Genomic DNA, 24386 nt, shown 5'->3' with positions numbered 1-24386 from the left:
TTTTTTCTGTCTCAAAACAGTCGTGCATACCCCTCAATATACTCTCCTCCAGTGGCATCACTAATACCGGATTCATTCACACTGCCCTGGACTGCTTCAGACCTCAAAGACTGCACTCTGTCTATTCAGCTCAATTTCCTTTCTTCCATTCCCACTCACTTCAGGTGTGCCCCAGGGCTCTGTCCTGTGGCCCCTGCTCGTCATCATCCCACTCCTCCACCTTTGTGCCATTTTGGGTTAAAAAAATATATACATGGCATTCTCTTTCATCGCTAACACTACCTCTCCAAGAAACCCAACATCTCAGTTCCACCCACTTCCCGCACCTCCTCATGATCAGATATTAAATCCCGGTTCACCTCTAAATTCATGCAATTCGACAGCAACAAAACAGAAATCCTCAGAAAATGTATTATTACTTTTATTCATGTTCATCTCCTTCCCTTCAACACCCACAAATTATCTTACCAGCCACTGTTGACTCTGACCGAAAGGACGTGGTCATTGAAGCCCTCCGCTTGCATGTTGAGAAGCTCAGAGTCTGTTGAGATCTCCCTTCCCTCCAGCCCTTCCAGTCCAAACAATGAGATGGATGGAACTGAGAAACTCTGCTCAAAGAGAGATGGAGCTTGAGAGTCATGCCAGAAGAGATCCAATCAATATTTTGTGTATAAATTCATCCAACCATCGGCACAGCCTTGACGGAGCGGATGAAGGTGTTTGGTGGGCAGCCCATGCTTGTTAATGAGCGATAGCCTCCTTCTGATAAGACATACATGGTCCCTGAAAAGTCTTTATTCTCATAGAGAACCCAGCTGAGAAAAAAAAATGATGAATTTAATTTTAGACCTCAACAGATTCCTTCTTTGTGTACATCGTGGTGGGTTTCAAATCTCTCACCTTCCTCCAACAACTCTGCAGGACTTGGTCTGGAATTCTTCTGTTGCGGCTTCCTCTTTGTAGTTGAAGATACGGCACTCTCCCTTGTAATCCGGTTCTGAGTACAATAGTATCTGAGAAAGGCAAATTGAGATGCGGAGACCATGGCGGTGGGATTAAAAAAAAAAAGTGTAGGATCAGATTTGACGACGTTTGCATGAGTTGCCCCGGCAACATCGATCCACCCACACGAATACGATCAACGCAATAACGTTCTGTGATACACACGTTTGAGTTATTTAGAACATTGAACAAGGTGCTGTTAAAAATAAGTTGGGAAAAATTAAAAGACTCACCTCATTTCTGGTCCTGTTACCGTCAGCTGGAGCCTAAAAGCCAAACAAGGTAAAATTAATATTCATCCCCCGCAGCTGCACTTTAACATACAGGCAATCATCTTCAGCTTCTCGCTGGCCTCACCAAACGAACTGGCTGCACGGAACAGATGCGAGTGTCACGGGAACCCCAGTCGGCACTCGTACTATAGAAGCCTTTCTCCAGGATGTATTGGTTACCGGAAAAGTCCACATGGGAGTAGGCTACCCACCTGGGAGGCGGCGTGTCAACGCAATTCTTCAACAATCGCTTCACATTTGCTCCATATCATTCACAGAGGACTTTCGGTTTGGACTTACACTCCACTGAAGACTTGGATTGAACGGGTGTTGATCTTGAAGCCAAAAAGCTCAACATCTGGAATGGCCTCCGTCACCTCGAACGTGTTCTCCTCTTGGGCAACGGCACCCTCCTCTTCCTCTGGCTGCTCGAACATCACCATTAAGGGGTCGCTCAAGTCCTGCAGAAACCAGAAGTGGAGCGTAGATCAAAACCACGGCGTGGACGGAACCCGCCAGCAATATGAAAAAAAAAAAAAAATCTGTAAGTCATTGACAGCCAACCCAAAAGGTTTCTATTTCAAGATTGAATGCGAATTTGAATGTTCAACTAAAACTGGACTGTGCCTGAAAAGTAAAAATATTGACAATAGGGGATTAAAAAAATGCATTGCAAAAATTTAATTTTAATATATGTGAATTGATTTCATTTTTTTTAATGTGTCAATTTTATTTGCATTGACACGAGTATGTTTTTCGTTCTTTTTTTTTTACTGAAAGGAGAAAAAACGTACAGTTGCTTCATTATGAGGCCTCATGAAAGAAACTGTACTTTGAAACTTGTCCCATTTTTTTCTGCTGTTGCGAAACACAGTACATGCTACTTTAAAAAAATTTTAACCCAAGTAAATTTCTAGCCCTGTACTTTTCGGTTGTACCTTGACCTGATTACAATATCGCAAGCCGTTCCATCTTTTGCAAACTTACAATTAAAAAAAAAAATCATTAGATATTAAAACTCATGGGTGAGGTTTGAGAATAAAAAAAATATATATATCCCTTCCAACTTACAGCCTGGAGGACCCGAACGGAGCGCAGCTCAGAGTTTGAGCCTCCCCACACTCTCCAGTCGTGGTACTCGCCCTCCTCCAGCAGGTACTGGTGGCCTCGATATCCTTCCTTCTCATAGCCCACCCAGCTACATTAACACACACATGCGCGCACGCACACGCACAGGTTGAAGAAATGCAATCAATATATCCCTTCCAACTTACAGCCTGGAGGACCCGAACGGAGCGCAGCTCAGAGTTTGAGCCTCCCCACACTCTCCAGTCGTGGTACTCGCCCTCCTCCAGCAGGTACTGGTGGCCTCGATATCCTTCCTTCTCATAGCCCACCCAGCTACATTAACACACACATGCGCGCACGCACACGCACAGGTTGAAGAAATGCAATCAACGTATTGCGATGGCGACAAGGATGATGATGAGGCCCGCAACCGTTTTCACCCGGAACTCACATTCCTCCGCGCACTTTGAGGGAGCCCACAGAGTACATGAAGGCGCCCTGCTGCCTGTCCACCCGTGTCATGAAATCTTTCATGTTCGAGGTGAGGATCCTTGATTTGCCCGTGAAATACGACCTTTCGAAAATCTCAATCTGCAGACAAAAAAAAAAAAAAAACAAAAACTGTATTGAAAACAGAAAAGCACACGGTAATCACAACTTTACCTCAATGTCACTCTCTAGAAATTAGTACCAGATGCAATATCTACTCTGTGTGTGCTTTCTTACCGTTGGTTCACTTATGTTTTCCACTTTTGTTTCCCCTTTTGGTTCCCCCCGGGTAAAAAAAAAAAAAAAAAAGGAACACCAATTATTACTGCCCATACGTCAACATAATTTCAAAACAAAAGCAGACTTGTGGCGGATTTGCATGCACTTACGATTTTGAGCGGATGCAACGACCCCACATAGGGTTGCTCGACACCCCAGGAGGCAGGATTGGAATACCCCCCGACTTCCAACACGCGCGGCGAGCCCTCGAAAAAGGGTTTCGAAAACACCAACCACCTGTGTACGACCATGAGTCCAACTAAAATCATCATGCTGTCACACCTCACTTCCGAAAACGCCCTTCCTCCATTAACTCACAGTCCGGCATTAATGATGATGGAATTAGCCTTGATGGGGAATCCAAAAATTCTCGCATCCTCCGACGTATCTCTGAAGATGACTTTCTTCCCCTCGGCGTTCTCCTCCGGGAAGAGGAATCTCAATCTGCAGACAAAAAAAAAAAAAAACAAAAACTGTATTGAAAACAGAAAAGCACACGGTAATCACAACTTTACCTCAATGTCACTCTCTAGAAATTAGTACCAGATGCAATATCTACTCTGTGTGTGCTTTCTTACCGTTGGTTCACTTATGTTTTCCACTTTTGGTTCCCCCTGGTTAAAAAAAAAAAAAAAAAAGGAACACCAATTATTACTGCCCATACGTCAACATAATTTCAAAACAAAAGCAGACTTGTGGCGGATTTGCATGCACTTACGATTTTGAGCGGATGCAACGACCCCACATAGGGTTGCTCGACACCCCAGGAGGCAGGATTGGAATACCCCCCGACTTCCAACACGCGCGGCGAGCCCTCGAAAAAGGGTTTCGAAAACACCAACCACCTGTGTACGACCATGAGTCCAACTAAAATCATCATGCTGTCACACCTCACTTCCGAAAACGCCCTTCCTCCATTAACTCACAGTCCGGCATTAATGATGATGGAATTAGCCTTGATGGGGAATCCAAAAATTCTCGCATCCTCCGACGTATCTCTGAAGATGACTTTCTTCCCCTCGGCGTTCTCCTCCGGGAAGAGGCTGATTTCAGGGACGCTGTAGTCCTTGAGGGTGAGAGGCAGGAACGGAAGTGAAACGCATGGCACGCGGCATTCGTCTCTGTGACCATATATGTGCATTCCAAATGACTTCCCGAAAAGGCTTTTTTAGGAAGTGGCTGTATATTCACGATGACATCATAAGCAGCTCAAAGGGATTTGTCACGGCATCAGACGAGGCCACTTTGGTCTCGTCAGCAGCTCGCAGGTGAAGAGGTCCACCTCACCACTAGATGTCACTAGCGCATCTTACATATTGGCACATTGTGTACAGTATTTGACACACCTCGCATCATTTCACAGCAAAACATTGCGAAGGAGATCTCATCGACTGAATTGTAAAGTGTAATCCCAAGCCATGAGTCCAACTAAAATCATCATGCTGTCACACCTCACTTCCGAAAACGCCCTTCCTCCATTAACTCACAGTCCGGCATTAATGATGATGGAATTAGCCTTGATGGGGAATCCAAAAATTCTCGCATCCTCCGACGTATCTCTGAAGATGACTTTCTTCCCTTCGGCGTTCTCCTCTGGGAAAAGACTGATTTCAGGGACGCTGTAGTCCTTGAGGGTGAGAGGCAAGAACGGAAGTGAAACGCATCGCACGTGGCATTCGTCTCTGCGACCATATATGTGCATTCCAAATGACTTCCGGAAAAGGGTTTTTTAGGAAGTGGCTGTATATTCACGATGACATCATAAGCAGCTCAAAGGGATTTTTCACGGCATCAGACGAGGCCACTTTGACCAGCTCGCAGGTGAAGAGGTCCACCTCACCACTAGATGTCACTAGCCCATCTTACATATTGGCACATTGTGTATTTGACACACCTCGCATCGTTTCACAGCAAAACATTGCGAAGGAGGTCTCATCAACTGAATTGTAAAGTGTAATCCCAAAATAAACCTGACTGAAAGAATCAAACGGCTCACACGAGTTTCAATTCATAATCTAATTCTACGTTTCAAAAAGGCAGTTTGTGTGCCGCTTCACTGTACCAATCTGTCAAGTATTGACATTAAAAAAAAAGTAGTAATGACCCAACGCAGAAGATATAATGTGTTCAGTTTTTCCACTTGCATCAGTGCATTGCGTAATACAAACAAGATCGACAGCCACAAAATGAAACCTGACTTGCGCTTACCCTCACTGCCCGTCGAACAGATCCGATAATGGACCTCTTGGCTGCTTTCGTTTTGGTCTGTCCCTCGCTCGTTTCTCCGTTCTCTTCACCCTTTTGCTCCTCGGCGACTTTCTGTCCATTGGTCTGCTGCTCGCCCTCCGCCTCGGGTTGCTGGAAAGGGCAGGTGAGCTCGATGTCGCCCTCATCCAGGGCGATCTTCTCTCCTTTGAAGTTGCGCTGCTCATACAGAACCCATCTGGGGGGAGGGGAGGGGGTGGGGGGGTGACTACATAACTCAAATTTCTCAAGAAGCAAGGCGTGGACTTGACATGAGCGCTGACAGATTTGCATTTTAGCGACGAGGCAATTTGCATTCGGCATGAGGGAAATTGCAAAGATGTTCGTTAGCTGGTTTGCATAAAGACACGTGAAAAGCGGCGACGTCATCGGTCTCCTACCCTCCTCGGACCACCCTGATGGAAATGGTCTCCTGCAGCTCCCAGGACGTGGCGTCGGCAATATCGCCGCACAACTCGATCCTCTGGCCGCACATCCCGGGCCGGTCAAAAATATACACCTGCACAAAAAAACAAAACAAACAAACAAAAAAAGTGCACAGGAATTACAATCACAATTTTGGCGATATTCTGAGGGGCGATATGTCAACGTTTGCTAACGTCCAAATGTGCTCTAGCTAACGATTCCCTTGAAGATAAGGCACAACCTAACCCTATAATAACATTAACGTGGCGAACTGGATCAAATTCTTTTAAAATCTTTAACCTATATCTTGGAAATCAAGTAAATTAAGCCATTAAAGTATTAAGTTAGCCCTGCGATTGGCTAGCAACTAGTTCATGTGGGCTAGCAACTAGTTCATGTGGGATAGGTTCAGCACGCCCCGCGACCCTCGTGAGGGAGAAGCGGATTAGAAAATGGATGAATGGATGGAAATACGAAGTCAGGCGTTGGGGCAAGGATTGTTTTCTATTTTTTACGGTTTGAAACCTTTACTATAATAACATTAACGTGGCGAACTGGATCAAATTATTTTAAAATCTTTAAAAGGAAACCAATATCTTGGAAATCAAGTAAATTTTGCCATCAAAGTATTAAGTTAGCCCTGCGATTGGCTAGCAACTAGTTCAGGATGTGCGATAGGTTCCAGCACACCCCTCGACCCTCGTGAGGGAGAAGCGGATTAGAAAATGGATGAATGGATGGAAATACGAAGTCAGGCGTTGGGGCAAGGATTGTTTTCTCTTTTTTTCCGGTTTGAATGCTTTCACCGAGAACATTCAAGTACTTTAAGAACGTTTTGAATGACTCTCTGACTGGTCGTAAGTTTGATCCTTTTCAAGTCAGATACCTCGCAGCCGTAATTTGGCTCCAGTTGAGTTTAACAGCAGATGTCAGCTATGAATGTGGACTCGCACGCTCGCTTTACGAAAGCTTGCGGAGGGACTCACCTTCCCGGGACGAGGGTTGAGCTTCCCATGTTCCTTTTCTTTGGTGAGCTACGGGCAAAAAAACATACATCGCTATTAATACATCAGCAAGAAGAACGTCATCAAGGCACTTTTCAGGCATGCATATCAAACAAGAACTATAAATCTATACATCTTTTTTGTTTTTTTTTTGTTTAATTTGGCTCCAGTTGAGTTTAACAGCAGATGTCAGCTATGAATGTGGACTCGCACGCTCGCTTTACGAAAGCTTGCGGAGGGACTCACCTTCCCGGGACGAGGGTTGAGCTTCCCATGTTCCTTTTCTTTGGTGAGCTACGGGCAAAAAAACATACATCGCTATTAATACATCAGCAAGAAGAACGTCATCAAGGCACTCTTCAGGCATGCATATCAAACAAGAACTATAAATATATACATCTTTTTGTTTTTTTTTTTTGTTTGTTTTTTTACGGTAGGGCACTGGATGAGTCCCCCTATTGAAGTTCAAGGGCATCGGCGTTAAAAGGAACTTCTCTTCCCCACGACCACATCTCTCTGACACACAAAGTAATCATTAATCTTTACCCGCCGAACCTGATGCCTCGCAGTGTCCCGCGTGCTGATAACGACACCGAAGCGACAACCCATGAATGGGGTCGCTGTGTGTTTCACCATCGACGCGTTATTTGTCTGCTTGCGGAATGTTTGCGTGTGTCCAAAGCGGTTGCTAGTCGATCCATGGCCTGGTGTGCAATTTTTTTTTTTAATGTGTGTCTATTCAGTATCGGGTATGATGCAAATACCGACTCTCTACTTCAGAAATGTGAGGCGGGTTTGCCAATCATAGATGGAAAAAAATAATAATAATAATAAAAAAAAATGTAAACATTATCCCACGGAAATAACATTTGAAAGTACGGAAGGCGTAACAGAACATTTTACTTATTCACATCCAGAAAACTTTACGTTTCATAGTCCAAAAGCGCCTCGCTCTCTTTGCAGCACATGAGATGCCTGGCCAGGATGAAAATTGCATCTCGTGAATGTACTTATTCTTAATTTACCATTTCTAGATGGAGCACACACACATTCATTTTTTTTTCTTTTCCATCGTTTTGTCCGGTGAACTATCCCTTGATAAAAACAGTTTTGTCAAAGTTTTTTTCCCTCAGCAATGCATGTGACCTATGAAGGTCAAACAGCTGTACCGTTTAATGCCAAATAAATCAATACTAAAAAAAACACTCAAAGAAGCCTTTCCAGGAAATGTTTCCTGCGTAAGTGGAATGTGCAATTTCAGCATCAGCGAATGTCAACCTTTACCTACTGAACAAAAACAAATCAGACGAACCATGTGATCATTTTTTTGTCAGCTGTCAAGTCGACTTCATCTAATATTAATGAGAGCAAGGCAAACACAAAAGTCGGGGTGTGGCCCTGGGTTAAAAAAAAAAAAAAAAGAGCGAGACAGATAGCTGAAATGGGTGTGGAGCGGGGAGAGAACATTGCTGACAGCGACAGAGAAAGAGAAGAGAAAAGTCGGGCATGTGCCCTGAAGCCAGCTGTGTCAGTGATGGTTTCAATGCACGACGAGGTTGGCAGAATGTCATCTTTAGAAAGCGTTGGCAAGCTGCAATATCGGCCGCGAGGTGGACGCTGCGCTTCCTGGTTTCCCAGCATGCACCGGTTTCCCCTTCGTATACAAAGGAGGAGGATCAAGCTATAAATCGCATCCTTGTTGACTCCCGTCAGAAGGGTACACATTCAACACGGAGAAAGGTTTTGCTTACAAGTACAGGGGTTGGCTGAAAATGCTCATCTTGACTAATCCGTACATACTACGAACATTATTCCAGACCTTTTGGATCAAGCTACATTTTTTCGCACCGAATTCAGCCAGCCGTGCCTTTCTCGATGTCGATTTGCACTGGAAAAGAATAAATTGTTCACGTGAAGTTCGAGATGCGGCGCTGCATTTATTTCTATTTTCATGGGGATGCGAGAGGGAGGGCAGCGCCGCTGTGGGAGTTTTCACCGCCGACTTAGGTCAATCAAAGCGGCTCCTTTGAAGACCATGAAAGGAGGTGGTCTCGCCGCATACTAAAGTCTCCCAGGAGCACATCAACGCTGTGAAGTCGGCGCCTGCACAACACGCCCTCCAATTGTTTCTGTGCGCACTCACAGCATTGTACGATTGCGCTGTAACAATAAAACAAACTCAACTTCCTGGATGTCTGCCCATAGAGTATACCAATTACGGCATGACTCCCCGGAAAATTTTACAAAGCTAGCATATTTGTACGACCGGCGCAAAGCATTTTGCTGTCATTCCTTTACAGTAGGCCACTCAAGATTTCAAACTCGACGAAACGCATTTGCGTGTGGGTGGTTACCTGTAATCAGCCGTCAAGTTAATAGAGGCCATTAAAATGCTTTGTGTCTTTGCAACAACACTGCGTTCCTGACACACGGGCTCGGGCTTAATAGTTTGTAGTTTTCATTGTGTCTTTAAGCCTCTTCCATTTTATCAGCGGGGCATATTGAAAGTTTGTCCCACTTTCACTGCGCGGCCGCTCTTCAGGACTTAAGATGCAGAGGCTGTTGACTTAACTCGTGCAAACATTGCTCTGAAAACTACCGGTGGCAGCCGTTCAGTATTCCCGTGGGTCGAAGCCGACACTCCTTTTGTGCAAATGGCATATTAGGAGTCTGATCTGATCATCTGGTTTTGCCACTTAACAGTTTCCCACAGCCATTTGGGTTTCTCACAACAGCTTCGCCTTCCCAAAATACTTGGCGATGGCTGCAGTGACGAGTGAAATCCAACTAAAAAAAAAAAAAAAAAAAAAAAAAAAAAATGGACCAATCATGATAACCTGTAACCTGATAGGCAGCGCACTGTCATGCCCGCTGTCCCCGAAAGAGTTCATGATTGACGATAAGTGTGAGTGCGGGTATACCATTGTCAAGAAAATGCCGACAATAGCTTGCGTGCAGGAACTCGTGCATACAAGTCTCAATGCAATTCTCTCCCCCCCCCCCCCCCCACGTTTGTTCCTGTAATGTTGCCATTCCCGGTAATTCTTATTCAGTCCATTGCAAGGAATGCAAAGCGTAAATCGCACCATGACAACAAGAGCCATTGGTGATGCACGCCCGTGGTTATTTCATTCATTGGATACGGCACTAGGCGTAGCCGGAATCTGGACTCGATTGCTTGTTGTGGTGCTCTCGTTACAGTGTGGCAAAAAAGTGGGTGACGGCGCATAAAACCCACAGATGATGTCACGTGCCTCACCTAGTCTAAAAGTCAACCTATTGTTAGTTGTTTTTTTTTTTTCTTTTATAATTGCAATGGCCGCGTGCTGCGCAAAGGACGACAGGTATGCGGCACACACCTGCTCGAAAAAGTCGACGGCACAAGTTAACGAAAGCGTTGACTGCGTGTGCAGACAACCATGAATTTTATCCAAGGATTCCGTGTTTAAAAAAAAAAAAAAAAAAAAATTTGTGTTCACGTTGTTGGGTCGTCAATTCAGCGGTGATACTCACATAAGCATCGGGAAAGGCTCTGTATTTTACATTCCTCTCCGGTTCAGTTTTTTGGACTTGAGGTCCTCTTAGGAGGTTGTTGTTGATCAGCGAATTCTGTTGAGCGCCCACCGAAATGGATTCGTGACTGAAGCTCCTCTGCAGAGGGGCACTGATGGCGCTGGCGCCAATTCCTTGGCCCAGCGTCTGGCCAAATTTGGAGTAGGAGGAGGACGACTCGGTGGTGGGGAACAGCCGGTGATTCTCCAAAGTACTGGTGGGACTGAGATGGCGAGAGGCGCCGCTGCTCGACACCGACGACGTGAAGTTCTGTTGCAGGGGCAGACTTCTGCGAGGGGTGACGTCATCGGACCCGCTCGAGAAGCTGGATGAAGAAGGCGGGGAATTGATGAGAAAAGATAAGCGTTCAAAGCGGGATGATGAATCTGTGGCGGTGTTGACTTCGCTGAGCTCCTTCAGAATATTGGAAGAGCCCAACTCGGGGAGCGAGCCGGAGCGGAACACCGAGCGATGGAATTTGCTGTTTTCCTGCGTTTGATCTACGGAGGAGGATTTGTAACTTCCATAGATGACGCTGTTTTCCAGACGGGTTTTTGACGGCTGCTGCGTCGCGTTCCCATTGAGGGATTTGTGCTCATCTGAAGCATCGGAGGATTTCCTCATGAGAATACTTTGGGTGGCGGTTGCTCTGAGGGGCATGTCTCTTGGTCCAGGCTGCTCCTGCTGGGAATCCGTCAAACAGAAGGATCATAAAACAACACTCAGTCGGTTCATTTCTTAAACCAGAGCGATTTTCAATATTTGAGGGATGAAATTTCCCTTCAGGGAAGATTAAAGGACCGGGCATGCCTTTCTCCCTTCACGGAATTTATTGAGCAGAATGTTTTTTTTTTTTGTCTTCTCTTTTCTCAAGCCGATGCACCTCTTGTGAATATACAATATATTCTCCAAAATGATTGATGAGTTAAAAAAAAAAAAAAATCACCGTGATCGGGAGAGCTGTAAAATGTCTTTAGTAGGGTACGAATTCTCTATCTGGAATGACAGTGTCGGGGAGATATTCATTTATTAGTCGTGGTTGAATGGTATCAAACTTGACTGAATCCCACTGACAGTTATTAATTTACCGACATTGTAAGAAAATAGAATCTACTGATAGATCAGCATTCTTTTAAGGCTCTATATATAGCGTGAGAGCGAGGGAGAGTAAATCGGGTTAGGCTGCAAGTAACATCCAATCATGCTTCCACCCAAGATAAAAATGTCATACCTTCTTCATTAACTCCATGGGCGAGCGTGTGTCTCTGCTCGTGTTTCTCTTGAGGCCCAGATCGGCGGGTAGCGCAAAAATTCCATTGCGGGCCTCGCCGGCCGGTCCGGCTTCCGTCCTCTTTGTGGGGCTTGCGATGATGTCGGAGGTGACGGGGCTGGGGGCATCTTCCACGATGGGCGGCAAGGCGGAGACGGGGATGCCGGCGGGCCCGCGCAGGCCCATGCCTCTCGGCCTCAACGAGGGCCCCATGCTCTTGAGGGTATCCACCAGGTTGTCCATGTCGGACTGGTTGCAGTCAACGTCCGGGGAGGCCGGGGGTGTGGAGCCGGGAGCCGCTGGGTCGTCGAGCTCCACGAGGGTGGCCTTAAACACACCAGTAAAACAGGATGCGTCTGTGTCGTCCGCGGGGAAGGCTGAAAACAGAAGGTGGTTGTGAGTCCTGGCGTGACTCTCTTGCCTATCCCTCCCACCATCTCTCTCTTTCACCTGCAGGTGCAGCAGACACCTCCACCAAAAAAAAAAAAAAAAAAAAAAAAAAAAGCTCCTCCCCACTTACCTTTTGGCTGTCTGCCAAACTCACTTTGGCCGCTGTAGCTGTATGACGGAGCCTCGGGGAGAACGGAGGAGGAGTAGGAGCCGGAGGAGGTGTCAGACAGTCTGTAGCTCTGATTACCCGACAAAAATGGCTCGTCTTGGGGCATGAATCTGGACACACCATCAAATGAACTTTTCCGGACGCTTTCCGTACCAAGCGTTGCTCCGTTTGACTCCGTTCGGCCGAAAGCCAGCGCCTCCCGCTGGGCTGCGTTGTCACGCATCGGGGATACTTGACGGAAACGGTCTCCGGATTCATGCAGTTTATCTGGGGGCGAGTTTTTCATGGAGAGGGTGGCGTTCAGGCTGCTGTAGCCTGAATACATTTTGTCATCGGGTTGGTGGTCTGCGTGGGCCTCGGGATCGTTTGCATGAAAGGTGTCAGAAGGTGCTGTGGGGGATCTGGAAGAAACGAAAAACAAAAAAGTGACTATCTACAGTAAATACACATAAGCTAAAGAGCAACTCCATTAACACGTACACATTTCTATGAGTGAATGACTAAAGGAATGCTCGGACCTTTTTGTAAAAAGTCTTGTCGACATATTTGGCACGTCATGCAGTTTTGCAGCTGAAAAAACTTTGAAGAAGCAATGAAATGTCGACCATTGTTTTGCTTTCAGTCACAGGCCGTGGAAGTACCCTGAAAGAATGTGCGCACTGACGACTACTTTCATCCAGAGACTTAGAAGCCTCAAGCTGTTGACAACAATGTAAACAGTATGTTTACATTAAGGGCTTTCAGAGCGCAGAAACTAATTCCGGAACTTCGGGTAGTTTGTGTCATCCCCTTTAACCCTTTCAGGCACCAATAATGATAACCTGTAACTTGATGACATCATAAACTGTCCCTGAAAGCGTTCATTGACTGCAATAATCTTACGTCGATGATCAAAAATTAATATTCCTGGTGAGTGATGATATAAAAGACACCAAAACAATGTGACGCCTTCAGAAAATCATGTGTTTGTTTCTCGCATAACATCAAGCAGGCATTGAGAAAAAAAATTTTGTACGTGTATTGTGTTGCAAAACAGAACACGTCACCCTGTCTAAGACTTGTACCGCATTGCAAATGATTCTCTCTTTTTTTATTTTTAAAACCAACCCAAAGCAGCTAACAAGCAAGGCTGCTATCACGGGACTTCGCACTTTCTTTTACAAGATCAGACTATGTAATGTAATCCAACACAAGAGCTTTGTCAAATATTTACACGCTAGGCAAAAATAATAGACATCCGGAGAACAAAGATGAAGCATCATTATTATCACTGTTGAGTCAATTTTTTTTCAAGGCAATTTAATTAAAAAAAAAAAAAAAGATGGCATTAGATGCTGCAGGTGACAGAATTAATCGTTTGGTGAGTGAAAAGACACAGATTAGTTGGGCTACTTATCGCATCAAGGTCACCACCTCGTCAACAGGACAAAGCAAAACCAGTTTCAAGCTCCCCCCTTACAGCAGATGGCTTCCGTAAAATCAAGGTGTGGCTTGGCACATGGGAAGGAATTCTCCGCAAAGTTGTCATTCCGTTCGTGTCTGAGGTAGGCTGGTACACAACGTCGCGTTGGGATTTCAGAACGGAGGTAACAGATGACTCAAGTACAAGAAACAAATCCAGCGGTGACAGATAGTGGATTTTAAGCCGGTGACACAATTCTAAGATTCCATCCTTGCATACTAAACTTATGAAATGAGGTCGTGAACCCCAAAACGACAATAAAGCACAGTATGGACTTCTTCTTCCTGTCAATTTTTAAAAATTATTTTTGTGGTTTCAGTTAGCATTTGTAGCCAAATAAACAAAATAATCTCCGGAGAGAATGAAGACTGACAGCAGCTCTCGCCCAGAATCATCTGGAATGAGCTCAAATGGGATCGATAAATGTCCCCGTGTTGAAGTATGGGAGTATAATTCCTCATTTTAACCTCATGACTCTGCTACAGGTGAAACCTGTATGGTGTGTTGGCTGGGGCAGGGCACTTTTGTCTTCCAGTTAAGATCAGCACTATGACACAGATTTCTCTACTTGTTAATAAAAATCCCCAAAACATCTAAAAAGTCGTTTTGACAATTTCCAATTTCAGGTGTTTCTTTGTGAGGTTCTGACAAACTATCCCAGCTTTCTGTTGCTTGAGAATCGATGAACTCGTTCAAGTGAAAAATTAGGGATTTGCTGACATCGTGTGGTAATTAAACACATTACAATTGCATCTCACCACTCTAAGGAGTCTGTGGAATGTTGGCAGTGGAAGGAAGGTAGCTACAAATACTTTGTTAGAGTCCTCAAGTGGAGTGTTCTGCTCTCTGTACTCTTCCTAATCATTTTCTGGATGTATTTTTACTCTGGCGTTTCCAAACAGATTTCTACTTTTGACTACTTAGTCAACAGAGGAAATGATCTTTTTCTCGTTTTGTATTTTGAAATGCTTGGATGACATCACAACATCAAAAATTATAAAAATAATTACGGCAAGCTTAAAGGATCCACAGATGGCATTTTGACAGACAGACAAACGTAAACCAAGGAGCATTAGGAATGACAACGCAACTGTTTTGGCAAATATTAAATAAACTCGGGCACATTTCAGTCTCTACTTTTTCCATTTTTCCTCTCCTGACAGGACACACCAAAAGACACAAGGCAAAAATAGCCAAGTCTTTATCATCAGTCTTCTGTCTGTACTTCAACTAAAGTCCGGTGTGAGTCCGTATGGTTTTATGCTAACCAAGGAATGTACATTCCATAACACAGTACCAGTCAAAAATTTGGAAAGGCCTTCACATTCAGTGTTTTTAATTCTTTTTCTACAGTATAAATGACAACTGAGATCCTCCAGACGATACAGGCAACACGGACGCGATCCTTTGCTAACGTTAAAGGCGTTCTTCAAACCACAACAGTAGCCAGCTTTGCACATCTCAAGCCTTTTCAGCTTCGTAATGGGAATCAATGTCACGGAATGACTTTTGATGCTTTAATTTGTTGACCTCTCGAGACCATTTGAATTTAAAGCCGCTCCCAAACCTTTCACTGGTATTGTACTTCCTGTGACGCGGACCGAGTCAGTGTGTTGTGTAGCTATTGACACCACACACACCAAAACTGTGAATACGCCGGTTTAAAAGACACATTCACATTCTGATTCCTTCCTTCTTCGTTATTGTAATGAAATGTCTCTTCTCCAAGAATGTTGTCTTTGCAAGTTGCCTCTGTCTAGAGATTGTATTTTATTTACTTTTTGGCACATGTTCAGTCTTCATTTTATATCATTTACATTCCAGATCCTTTTCTGAAGGGAGTCGAATCTTGGACAAGCCCTCTTGGCTTCACTTCCTCTTTTCACTTTTTGTTCAATTGCGCTTCATAAACAAAAACAAACCCGTTGGCTTTATAAGTACCAAGTAATAGCGAAGCAGTGATGGGATCGGTGAGGTTATGTTTACAAATGTGTGTGTCTAAAGGTGGAGCCTCAGAATTTCCGTTTTCGAAAACAGCCGAGCAGCATTCACTGCATTTCAGAGACAAATAGAGCGCGACAGTTCAGGTGTGATTAAAAATAAAATGCCGTAGGCTCCTAACCTGTTGAATGAGGCTTGTTCTGTCATTATTCACGGCAAAATTAAAGGGTCTTTAAAACCCAAATCGCTATTTCATGATTCATATGGTTTAAAATACGGGTGACCTGGTTTCAGTTTGAAAATCTATACAGTCGGGTGATTCAATGCAATAGCTGATAAAAGATTTGCCAAAAGACTGGATCAGATTTGAGTGACTTCATTTGGACCGCAGACACAGAGATATAGCATACGACCAATCGATTTAAGGAGAGCAGTGATCCATTCAGAGCTTTTTTACATATTGAATATTAAGGAGAGGTCCAGCCGCCCTTATCTGCCAGACATTTTGGACCCACTATAACAGTGACTTGCAAAGTGTTGCGGCCAGCTAGTTAAAAAAAACAAACAAACAAAAACGTGAATTTGTATTCAGATTATTTTCAAAACAGTACTGCGGGGTTCCCGCATATAACATTTAGAAAATACAATGTCAGGAAATTACTCACTAGCTACTCTATAAACAAATACACTGCAGCTCAGCTTTTGGCTAGCATACGCCATCGCTAGCTAGCGATGTTTTTGGCGGGATGTCAAACGCATTTGTAATGGGGTTAAAAAAAAAAAAAACATACTGTATTTTAACAGGTTACTTTTAAACCCCCCAAAACTTCTAGAAAATGGCTCACAACTTTGCAACAATGCGGGTGACAGCAGTTGAGGACCAGTGAACTAGAATAGCTAAAAAAAAAAAAAGCTAAAAAAAAGGGCATCATGGTCATTTCCCAACCCAAATTATCTTCCAAACCCAATACAAGGACTTCAAAGACGATAAAATAAGTGTGGCGTAGGACCATTTAGTAATGTAAAAAAATAAATAAATAAAAAATCTCATAATGTTAACACAAGTTAAAAATAAATGAACGGACTGAATCACGACTTTCTCTCTCCTGTGGTTGAGAGGAAAGAAATTTCACCTGTGCTGTACATACAGCACATTTGACAATAAAGTGGACTTGAACTTTTATCAGCATTAACAGCCATTCCACCAATTTGTTTCTCAGCTATTGCACCAGTTTTAAGATCGGTTGGAGTAGCTTCCGTGCAATCATGCTGACCAGCTGTTATTCTAAACACAACCTCCTTCACACCAATAAAATGTTATACCAACGCCAAAGTCATACCGTGCATCATATGTGCCTGTCCAAGTTCATGTGCACGGAATAATGCAATTATCTGAGCTATTATGGTTGAGTTGTGCTGCATCAACTGCAGGTTCAAACTCCACGCGTTCAAAATACTTACCCTACCCTTTTATGACAGGAAATGCTGACACCTTTATGGGTTTTTATCAATCAACAACACTGTAAGATGAGAAAGTAGGGCACACATGGCTCGTTGCCTTGGCTCGACATGTGCAGTGTATCTCTTTACAATGACGGGGGCTGGGGGGGGGGTCGTTGCAGGTGCAAGACTATCCCTTCGGCTCCATGTTGTATGCCGAAAAACATTCTCAACGTAGGCATAATTCACTTCAACTTTTACAACAAGCCGCCACTCACACCAATAACTGCACCACGTGATGATTTTCGCAATCGTCTTCAAACTTGCCTAGACACAATGACGACCTGTTTTCTTTATTTTAATTTTTTTGTACACTTACCGCTCTTTAAGGTCAGCTTGCGCTTCTGGTAGCTGCTCCTGCGTCCCAAAGAGTTCCTGCGGAGCTTCTTCCCGAGGATGGCGTGTGTCCGCTTTGAGGTCTGACAGCTCAACTGCTCCCTGGTCTCGCCGCACGCCGCTTCCTGCGCTCTCAGCAATTGTATCCGCCCACTCGCTCTCCCGTGCCACCCTATTGTGTCGACTTGCAGCGGCGTCTGATTGCAGCTCGGCGCCGTGCGACGCGACGCTCGCGTCTACCTCGGCGACGCGAGAGCCCAGAAGGGCACATGTCGAACTGGTACTTGGGTTGCACGCATGCTCCTGCCGCTCTTCTTGAGCTGTAACTGCAATCGATAAACATTTCTCCTCTGCCTCTTTGAGTTGATATGTGCTTAAGTCTTTATCCTCCCGCCTGGTGTTGTTCTGAAGCAAACATCGGGGACTTTGCAGATCTCGGTCTGGCAGATTTCGTTCCTCGCTTAAGGGCCACTTTGGTGTTTCGGTGACCTTGATCCAGGTTTCGTCAGCCCCGTGCCCCTGCATGTTACCGGAGGGTGCAGCCAACTCGCATACCATCGCTGTTTTCGCCGGTAGAACCGGTGTGACCGGTAACTCCTGTTCTTTTATCTGTGGCAGTACCTGGGCGACCAACTCCTCTTCAGCTTGAAAAAACTCGGTTCTATCATTGAAGGGCACTTGGAATTCTTCTCTCTGACTTCTTTGGAATTTGTGCCGATCCTCTTCGAGATCTTGCATTTCCTTGTTGGCTCTTTCACTTCCCCCGAAGCTAAGGAGCGCAAAATGTTCCGTTCTCTCAATTGCCTCTTTAACCAGCGGCACCTTCTCGAAGCGGCTGACCTCTGCCGGACCCCCAAAACTTTCGTCTTCTCTCTTGTCCCCGACGTGTATCTGCTCATCCAAACTATCCATGTTGTCCTCCTCCGCGCTGAAATAGATGTCCACGGTGCTCCCATCATCTGATCCTACGCTCAGATACACCGGGCTGCAAGGCATAGAAGAAGTCTTCTGGAGTCCAGGGGTGGGAGAAGAAACAAAGTCTTGATCCGCATCCATTTCTCTCTTCAAACCTATTGCTGCGGTCACTTCGTCTGGTTTAGAAGAGAAAAATCCAGAATCACGACTCACCCCCTCGGCCACGACCTCTTTGACGAGGATCGCCCTCCGTTTGGAGTCTGTAACCCGAGTGTCTGTCCCTAGGGTTGTTATATAGTCAGAAACAGGAAGGGCAGCGTTTGTAGCCACGGGGGCTGAGGTTTCTTCACATAGACCGACATTGTTTAATTTGATGCCTGCATTGGGGCGGACTGAATAAGGACTCTTGTCGAGATGTTCTGAATAGCTCGAGGGACGGGAAGAGGAAGATTGATAGCCGCGGGGGGTAATTAGGTCCTTCGAGATCGTATTGCAAGCGTAAAACCTCTGGCGGGAGGGCCGCTCGTCGTAAACACCAAAAGTAGGATTTCTATCGGGGACGCTCGAAGTTTGGGTGTAAATAACATTTGTTTCTTTCTCAAAATGTGAAGATGTTTCAATCACAAGGGGTTCGGATTTGGTGACGGTTCTGGTCTCGTGGTAGATGTCGGCATGACTTGTCGGGACTGAAGACAGCGCTTCGCTGGTGAAACTTCGGGGGAACAGCGAGTCATACAAAGCGCCATAAACCGCATCTTGATTGACAGACGGACTGATGGTACGATTGCTAACGGGCAACGTTTTGTCGGCACTCTCCGAAGTTTCGCCGTGAGTCGATAGGACGTCCTGTTGGACCATAGCAGATTCCGTAGCGCTCTCAGTAGCATCAGCTTCATCATTTGGGGATCCACCATCAAGCGTGTCGAGGACGTTCGTTTCATGATGGGACGGTGGAGCATTGCCGGCCCGGGCGATCAAAATGTCAGTGATCGATTGCTGGAAAACACGGCGTTCCTCGGCTAAGTTGCCGCCGACCGCTTCATCGGGAAATTGATATGAAGCATCCGGTAAAGGGGGCTGGCTCAGGTGAGAATCAGACCGGTTGCCGTCCACGGGACTGTTTTCTTTCTCTTCCGATTGAACGGGAATATCCGCAGTTGCTGAGTTTTGACCTTGAGCGTGCAAGAGAAGGTCCGAGCCATTCGTCGGATGTTCCCGAAGTCCTGCCTTGGCGGTACGAGTGTGACGCGTTTGTTGCGAGAGAGCCAAGTAGGATTTTAAGACATTGGAATGTACGGAGGGAGGGGAAGGTATGTCAAAGTTGTCACTGGTGTCGAGCGCTGGCTGAGACATGCTGAGCATTGCTCTTCGGTTGCCCTGATCGTCGGCCATCGAACCGAGGTCCACGCTTCTCTACGGGGAGATCACAAAATCATCTCGTGAATTAAGTCTGATGAGAGTTGCATGTAGCTCATGCGACAATGTTGTTGTTCTGATGGCTGCACCGTCAAGAAAAACTGAAAAACTGAACGGTATCACTTAGTGAAAATATTCAAGGAAAACTGTCACCTGACAAATGCAGTTTCACTTTTTTTTTTTTTCCAGATGAATGACATGCTACAAAACTAATGTTACCTCATTATGCTCTTCAATATCCGGTCGATGGAGACCAAAAGCGCTTCGAGAGAGATTCTCGTCTTTCTTCTTTTTCTGCTTTTTCAGAAGACTGAAGGAAAATGTGGCAAATTTGTTGGGCTTATGGAGATTGGTCTCAGAGGTGCTCAAGTGTTGGGCCTAGGAAGGAGAGGCAACCAGAATAAATACATGGCTAGCAAATGCTAGCAACGCTTGGAAAAGAGCATCCATACCTGCCCCCTGATTTTTTTTTTTAACTTTGTTTACTTATATTCTGACTGAGATTGTGATACAGGTGGTATAAAAGACAAAATATAAAATCATGTCACTACAGATTACCACTACAGACTACACGACTTGGAAAAAAAAAGATTTCTTTGAGAGGAATGCCTTAATTTAGGAATGAAAGCTGTTCAACCACAGCACCGAGCTCTGAATAGACTTTACACGGGAAAACGAGCTCGCACCCCGTCTTCATTCCAAGCATTACAACTGCTCCACCCCGAAGATGAAAGGAACATGATATGCTGAAACAAAAAAACAATTTTCTTCAATACTGGCTTATATCGAGGGTCCGGACTGCCCCTAATTGATGGCATTTTGAATTGTCTGTTGAATAGTTTTGGAGGGAGATTATGAAGATTGATTTGGGAAACAAGTAGACCTCATCATGATGAAGACAGTTACGTGTCACGATAAAACAGTTTGCATGATATGAGGGGGACATGGCTGACTGGTCCACATGAATCCGAAATGGTTTTGAGATTAAAGTGACGTGAGAGCGTTGACTATTTGTGGATGTTTTGACGAGACTTGATGACAATGAGTCCATCTGATAGAATCTCCCCGGGGTGTGCCTACTCAAATTCTTCCTTCTGTTACGGATGGGTTGTCAAGTAAAATGAAGTGCTAAAAACTGTCATCAAAGTGCATCGTAAATTGCGAAATAAAATGCTAAACACAGACAAATCATAACAGGTAGAGCTTGAAGCATCACTTGTCTTTTTTTTTTTAATTATCGGTATGTACACACGGTAGACATTTTGAAATGAAAAAAAAAGTGTCTTAACATTATTTGTATGATCGATGTGCTCGAATGCGATTTCTATGTCACGCCAAATTGGTGCGGGGTTCGCGTTTGTGAACTTCAGCGAATGAAAAAATCAAATAAAATTAACAGGATGTCAAGTGGAACTATGAGTCATAGTTCACGCTGATTTATGGGAACAGGTTCACCATTGGCACGGAGTAAACAAACACGTCACAAGATGAATACATTCTGCTGATCGCTTGATGCGTGAACAAATTTGCAGCTTTGCCGGATTGCCTCCAAGCACGATCGCTCAGTAGAGCACTTGCGCCCTCTTCTGGACAGAATGAGAGACTCACCATGTAAAGTGTTGATGCACAATTTGGATTGGGCCAATAACTGGCAATGTGCTGAAATATGGGATTGAGAACTCAGAAAGTTTTAAGGAGATCTTTATCTCACAGAAAACGAGCCAATTTTTGACAACGCCGTTTAGATTAGCATTCAGAACGTTCCCAGCAATTGTGCAAATGGATTCTCGGACTGAGTCGTCATGCATGTTGAGTGCCAAATCAAATTGCTTCTTCTAATGACTTGCAGAATTGTAGTTTTGAAATAACAACAAAGCAAAACTGGTCAGATTTTTGGCGGGGAGTGAGGGAGTGCTTATCACACTAAAATATCACATATAAAACCCTACAGGATGGAGTGGATCAGTCTGGACACCGCTCACATTGTGTCGATTTATTCCAAGACATGATGGTTAAAAAAAAAAAAAACAGACAGGTTCTGGTATTTGGTGACGCCAGACTTTTTGGCACATGCGCGGCTATAATCACCTTTAATATTAATCCATGCTTTCAAGCTGTACAAAATAAAAAAACGCTTTCAAGCTCGAAAAATTGCATTTTGCATCGGTGACGAAATATAAATACGACGGTACTTTGAACGCATTCAGAGCAGCGAGATCCATACTATTTAGCCTGTCACGCAGATGGCAAGAGTTCTTATTCCTTGTCCCCCGCAGCAACACCGGTATGACTTTCTTGTATTGTTTGACTAAAAACAGCCTCATTAAAAGGGAAGAGTGAACATGTTTTGCATAACAAGAAGTTCCTGATTCGTGACAGGATTACGAACTCATCAAGTGGTTATCGGGTTCTCTGCACGTTCATAAGGTGATTTGCCACTTGTACATTTGTGTACATTTATTTTCTCTCAAAGTTCAGCTCAGTTGTTTTTTTTCCCCCCCCACATTGTCAAATTTAACCCTTTCATGCACCAATAATGATAACCTGCAACTTGATAAAATGATAGGCTGGCCACTGTAGTGACCGCTGTCCCTGAAAGGGTTCCAATGAACCTATGGATTGATTTGAAGCCCACCAAAATGTTACCAGGTCAGATGCAAGAAAGAATGGAGGCAATGATACCAACTGCTTTACTGACCTTTGACCTCGGCGCACTGGCATATATTGATGATTTTGTCTTGGCCAAGACAGGTCCATCCACCGGACTGGTAGCGGGTTCAGCAGGACTGAGAATCACAAAATTGCACAAATGATGTCATAAGTTCGCGTCATTCCATTTTTAATTCATTTCTACGGGTCAACGACAGGAAGCATCCTGACTGGATCTATGCTCGTTTTTTGGGGGAACATCACAGCATAGGATCATAAGCGCCTTTCAAGGATCGTGAGGTCAGTTGGGGGGGAATAAATAAATAAAATCAGTGGGTACCTAAGAAATTGAGTTAGGAGCGGGCCTCGGCATGGGCACAACTTGTTTCATTTCATTGGAATGCATCTTGTACTTTTTGGTTGAATATGACAATCAAACGACAATGCAATCGAGTAAGATGTTTTGTTTTTTGTTTTTTGCAAAACACACTGACTGATAATGGTGCAAGCGACCGACAACTCCGAGCATAATTAGAGAATAACAGGATGGCAAATGTAATTGTCGTGTGACAGGACACAATTCTTTTTTTGAAACACAGGCAATGAATCACCGCATGGAGAATGTTGATCAGAACCGGCTAAACAGAGATTGACGTTGTGTTCCTTGGAACGGCATTCCATATTCTCTTAGTGTGACTTTTACAGCAAAGTATCAATGTAGCATTGGGCTAATATTTAAAAATCATTACCAAAAAGAAAAATAAAGAGAAACATATGCGATTCTGTATTAGATATAACATAATTTCACTTTATCCAAATGCAATCTTTAATTCGTTTTCGAATTATTGCTCGAATGCAGGATCTGTAGCAGAACCTGGCACATCGAAACGGGACTTTAACTACAACGGGTCAAGAGTTTAGCCACACGAAGAAGCTGTCAACACATCGGCCGCATCCGTACAACCGTCATTTGATGGACACATCTGCTGCTTGCTCTGCGTCGCACAACTGGAAGGTCCAGGAAGCCACATAGCAAACTGACATCTTGAGCACAAGTCAAATTTATCGACTCGTGGCTCCAAGCCATTTCGCCTTTTTTATTCCTTCATTAGAGCTTTTGAAGAGCCGTTTTGGGGTCGCTTCTAAGAATGGAGCACCGCGTCAACACTCGTTTTAAAATGGACGTCCGTGCAGGACCTCCGCGTGTCACGCCGTGTCCCTAGAAAGCATAGACAAGACATTTTGAAGGTCTCGCGAGGATCACATTTGACAACCCGTTGACAGCACGGGGGTTGTGGAACTGTAGGGAATGAAGTATCCGCCGGGCGTACACATACCTGACAATCTGCAACCGCAAACATAAGAACACACACACAGCTGCCATTGTTGGGCTTTCGACAAGCCGTCGACATTCACTTTTTGTCTTTCAATCCCCGTCCATCAGTCAGCAACACGCGGTAAACACGCGTTTGGCCTGGCCCGGGACTCAATGTTTCTCTGTTTATAATTTTGACTTCGTCGGTTGAATTACATAGCAAAGTACTGCTAAAAAAAAAGACATGTTCAGAGCCTTGGACATGATGCCGGCCTTGCTAATTTGCTCACAAAGCTTCGCGGAATATACAAAGGTTGAGGTGGACAGCTACAAATTCCACGAGGGGGCATCCGGGTGTGTTTCACTTGTGCTTGAAAGGGGAACTGGTGGGTGTGAGAATTTACCATCCCGGGAAATTGTGAGATGCTAAACCGTAATGTTTATTGCTTTAAGTCTTGGGAAGTCAGAGTCACGGAACACAACAACAACAAACTGCATCATAAAAAAAACAAACCTTCATGCATCCTGTAACCTGATAACAGACTGTCCACTGTAGTCGCGGCTGTCCCTGAAAGGATTAAAGTAAAAAAAAAATACAGACTATACAAAAGTAAAGGTGAAAGTGGTTGAATTACATAGCAAAGTACTGCTCAAAAAAAGACATGTTCAGAGCCTTGGACATGATGC

The 24386-nt window shown here is 44.6% G+C and overlaps 1 protein-coding gene across 4 annotated transcripts in view; it reads right to left on the bottom strand.

The window, feature by feature from the left end:
* Positions 1–306: 306 nt before the first annotated feature.
* LOC109523838 (uncharacterized) overlaps positions 307–24386 on the bottom strand; it is a 28041-nt gene continuing 3961 nt past the window's right edge. The window contains exons 2-21 of one of the 4 annotated variants that reach the window (XM_019883252.1): positions 22434–22521; positions 19955–20113; positions 17388–19732; positions 12127–12566; positions 11568–11983; positions 10298–11020; positions 7031–7078; positions 5756–5874; positions 5319–5553; positions 4598–4737; positions 3829–3955; positions 3689–3724; positions 2794–2933; positions 2549–2675; positions 1575–1735; positions 1360–1486; positions 1236–1268; positions 901–1013; positions 686–815; positions 307–608 (exon numbers count right to left, since the gene is read on the bottom strand). In XM_019883252.1, the coding sequence (XP_019738811.1) occupies positions 465–608; positions 686–815; positions 901–1013; positions 1236–1268; positions 1360–1486; positions 1575–1735; positions 2549–2675; positions 2794–2933; positions 3689–3724; positions 3829–3955; positions 4598–4737; positions 5319–5553; positions 5756–5874; positions 7031–7078; positions 10298–11020; positions 11568–11983; positions 12127–12566; positions 17388–19732; positions 19955–20113; positions 22434–22521 (5851 nt within the window). In that variant the 3' untranslated portion in view covers positions 307–464. Of the gene's footprint in view, positions 609–685; positions 816–900; positions 1014–1235; positions 1269–1359; positions 1487–1574; positions 1736–2548; positions 2676–2793; positions 2934–3688; positions 3725–3828; positions 3956–4036; positions 4177–4597; positions 4738–5318; positions 5554–5755; positions 5875–6766; positions 6815–7030; positions 7079–10297; positions 11021–11567; positions 11984–12126; positions 12567–17387; positions 19733–19954; positions 20114–22433; positions 22522–24386 lie in introns of all 4 variants that reach the window. The other 3 variants (XM_019883250.1, XM_019883251.1, XM_019883253.1) reach the window with 3 other exon arrangements.

Source organism: Hippocampus comes, unplaced genomic scaffold, assembly GCF_001891065.2.
Source record: "Hippocampus comes isolate QL1 unplaced genomic scaffold, H_comes_QL1_v1.1 scaffold87, whole genome shotgun sequence".
NCBI classification, from domain to species: domain Eukaryota; kingdom Metazoa; phylum Chordata; class Actinopteri; order Syngnathiformes; family Syngnathidae; genus Hippocampus; species Hippocampus comes.
The sequence above is the reverse complement of the archived record's forward strand: the minus strand, read 5'-3'. Positions and strand labels throughout refer to the sequence as shown.